The sequence below is a fragment of the Limulus polyphemus genome, unplaced genomic scaffold (assembly GCF_000517525.1).
Source record: "Limulus polyphemus unplaced genomic scaffold, Limulus_polyphemus-2.1.2 Scaffold302, whole genome shotgun sequence".
Taxonomy (NCBI): Eukaryota; Metazoa; Arthropoda; class Merostomata; order Xiphosura; family Limulidae; genus Limulus; species Limulus polyphemus.
Window position 1 is genome coordinate 132,148 of NW_013665912.1, and position 3,752 is coordinate 135,899.

At 29.3% G+C, this 3,752-nt stretch overlaps 1 protein-coding gene across 1 annotated transcript in view; it reads right to left on the reverse strand.

Moving 5' to 3' along the window:
- LOC106457193 (importin-9-like) overlaps window positions 1-3,752 on the reverse strand; it is an 82,635-nt gene that overhangs the window by 25,988 nt on the left and 52,895 nt on the right. Inside the window, exon 19 of the mRNA XM_022383041.1 lies at window positions 1,142-1,243. Coding sequence (XP_022238749.1) covers window positions 1,142-1,243 — 102 coding nt within the window. The remainder of the gene's footprint in view (window positions 1-1,141; window positions 1,244-3,752) is intronic.

The window sequence follows — 3,752 nt, forward strand, 5'->3', positions numbered from 1 at the left end:
ACAGTAAATAAAGAAGTAAAGCAAACAATTATCTCTTCTAGTTATAACCTTTGTACTCGGTTGCTGCTTGACATAGGTTGCCAAGACTTTTAAAATTTTGCACACTGAGGATACAAACAAAGTTTTTTTGTTAGGTTTTATATATACAGTTGAATAACCAAAAAATCATATATTACTATATCAATACCATACAATTCCACTATAATTTATGAAGCTTAGTAACATAGCTGTATTTCAGTCTAAAAAAACATGAAATTTTGAGCTGACTGAAAACACACCCTACCTTGTTGAAATATTTGTTCAAAAGAAAGAAATGGTGCCAAGTTAAAACGTCTGAGAAAGCAACTAGGGGACATTCTGTGCTTCCGGTTGGGGGGAGGGGGTGCCACTGTGTTTGATTTATTACTTGAGCAATATCTTAGCAAATTGAAAAGATAAGAGGCTCTTATTTTATATTCTAGTTTGTAAATATCGGTAACTTGAGTTTGTAATTCGTTCGAAACTATAGACTTAGTATTTTGAATTCACAATCATCTAATTTGAACCAGTGCTGCATTCAACATATCACATGACACACAAAAATCGTTGTTTATCCATGTTTTTTTTAATATTTGCTTTTAAACTAAGAAATTGAGTAATATATAGTACTAAAATTTGAATTATAATCTACAGTTTAATACCAAACTTACTGACATAAATTTATGAAATAGTAGTTCAATAAAATTTTGAATGTGAGTCAACAAAGAAGATGACATGGCCTTTCACCCATGACCCATCTCAAAAGGGTTAATTGCCATAGGTATTATAAAAATAATCTTAAAATAAGTTTTCTAAAATATTAAAAATGCACAATACTTCAACCCCAAGTTAAGCTCTCATATAAAATTCAGGTTCAACTTCTTTCTGCTACCATACACTCATGTTACAATGTGTATTTTCTTTTTCTCTCTCTCTCTCTCTCTCTCTCTCTAAGAATTTAATTTTTTCATGCTTAATCACAAACTTATGGAAAACTTTAGAAGCTAATGTGTTCAAAGCATCTTCAAAACATACCACTCCTCCAACACAAGATATTTCGAAAAAGTGTAGTTTTATATACTTTATTTTCAAAACACAAGCTCTATTTCATTTAAGCAATTACCTGTAGGGTATAGTAAAGTCCATTGTGACCAACTTCATCATGCCAGGCTGTAATCTGCTCTAGTGCTACAGAAACATACGCTCGTAAACACTCCCCTCCATTCTGCAAGGCAAAAAATCAAATATATGGAACAAAAATAAATATTTTAAAACTTACTTGAAAATATTAAAGCTTAGTACAATAAATCCTCACTAACAGATAAGTGTAAATGTTTAATTTTACAGTGTTTGATTATTTAACAACACAGTATGGCAGTTCTCTTACAACAATATTTTGTTTCATAGACAAGTGAATAAGAATTCAATAAATGTGTATATACCTAAGTACAAGATAACGGAATTATAAAAAAGACCTTATATGGAACTCTCTTTTTTTTTAAATTACACAATGACTTCTGGAAAAGAATAAAACAAACATTAAAAAAAAAAAAACATCAATATAAAATGCAACTATAACTTGCAAACATCAAATTACTTAGTCAAGTAGTTTGCCTTCTCTACAAAACAAAGGGGAAACAAAGTTGGCAATTAAATGGAATTACAATTCTGAATATTAACATTTTCTTATTTAAATATCAAATTAATAGTCTTTCATTGATTGTCATGGTTTTTACATTGCCAAAGAAAAAAAAACACAACTTTTCTAACTCACCAGTAAATAGTATTATTGTTATTTGGTTTTTAGCATACATTTGTACAATGAAAGTTATCCATTAGATTACTGCTGTTTAAAGTTTTGTGAATATGTTAATCAATAAGCAATTTGTTAGACGAAATGTTTCCATGGATGTGTTGCAAGACCGTATATAAATTGGTTTTAGTGGTTGATTTTTTGTCAATTGATGTTATAAGTAAGAATTACTGTTCTATTCTTACTGACTAACAAGAAATTAGGAATGCTTCTTTCACTTTTATATTATTTCCTGATTGGCTTGTAAGCAAAATGTGACAGCTAAGGAGGAAAGTGATTCAGCATATTGTATTAATTGTTTAAATGTAGTTTTAACAATGAAAAACATCTTGAAATATAGTGCTAGCTCTTCCAGGAGTAAACGCAAGCAATCTGCCAGGTTACAAATGAAGCCAGAACTCTGTATCATTCCATATTCAATATTTGTTGTTTAACAGCTTTCATAAATGATTTAAAACCCTTTTTAAATTGCTTTAAAGTCAGAAGTAATTTACCTTTTGTTTAAAGGTCCAGCAACTCTAAAAATTATCAGAATTCAATAATTAGCAATTGTCTTTTAACTCTTTTCCAAACCACAGATATTTCACTGATATCCCAATTATTTTACTTCTCACCAAATTACAAGAAGCTTTGCACAAACTTACTAAAATAGTATAGATTTGGAGTAAACAAAAATTCATATAAAATTATCTAGCATTTTCATCAATCTATAGCTTATGAAATTCCCAGTTTTGTTAAGAAAGTGTTTTGAAAAAACATTCAAAATACTTCATCTTACAATTTAACTTTTATCATTGTGGACTTTAGTTTCACCTATTCAAGACTCATTCATCAGCACAGCTTGTGTTGGTGTGTATATCATATTTATATTCATTAACGTATTTCTTTTCATTCTTTTTTCCTTTTGCATACTTCAGCAGTTATTAGTTCCAGCAATGAATCTTAAATACCACAGCATAAACTGACAAAGCTTTATCATTAGCCGAGGACTTGAACTTTCAAAACGGCATCACCATTACCTTTATTTGGCAAGGTACTGTGATTTTTTTGTTCCCAACATTCTTGATCGAGATAAATTTATATCTAATAAATAATTTTTTTAATAATAATAATAATAAGTTATTTGTATGCAATGCTTCAATTCAAGAAACACATGTATAATGTTCATTAATACGAGCCACTGACATGTTTTGCCATCACCTACTGTATTAACCTACCTTTTCAAGTTATAGAAGAATATTTCTGTAGCTTTCAAACAGACATATATAACAAAAAAAAACAATTTTCAGGAATGAAAAAAAAAAAACACACATTTTCAGGAATGAAAAAAAAAACACTTAAAGAAACTAAAAACAATTCCAAGATCTGTGGTTTGTTCCTAAGTCTTCTACACTTCCAATTTCCTTTGTTCATCCTTTCAGAAGCTCCCGGTAATCACTTTCTCAAGAATCCATAAATTATGCTCAAACAGTTTCTTTACTTTACATTTATGTAAATAATTTATAATCTGCTCAATTCAATTGTATTTAAGATATTAAGATGCAAAAATTATGAATCTCTGTGATTTAAAGTTAAAGATTTAATTACCAGAACTTGTTAGCAAGAAGTTACCTAATCATGCTAAAAGGCAAGTAAAATCTACTTACTCTAATGTTCTTTACAAAACATGGGTTACTAAAATCATCTGATGATAAGCAAGCACTTTATCAAAAGATATTTATAAGGTGAGTATGACTGCTTGGCAATAAGGAAAGTGAACTTGTAAAAGTACTACACCCTTAATGGTAAAAAAGTGGATTTGTGTTTGGAAAATATTTCAAAAAGATGGAATGATTTGCTAAGTTGCTAGGATTTTCTCTGTCTTACACAATCCAGAGAACACCTCTATTGAAAGCTAGTTTTGTGAAACTATTCATCCACT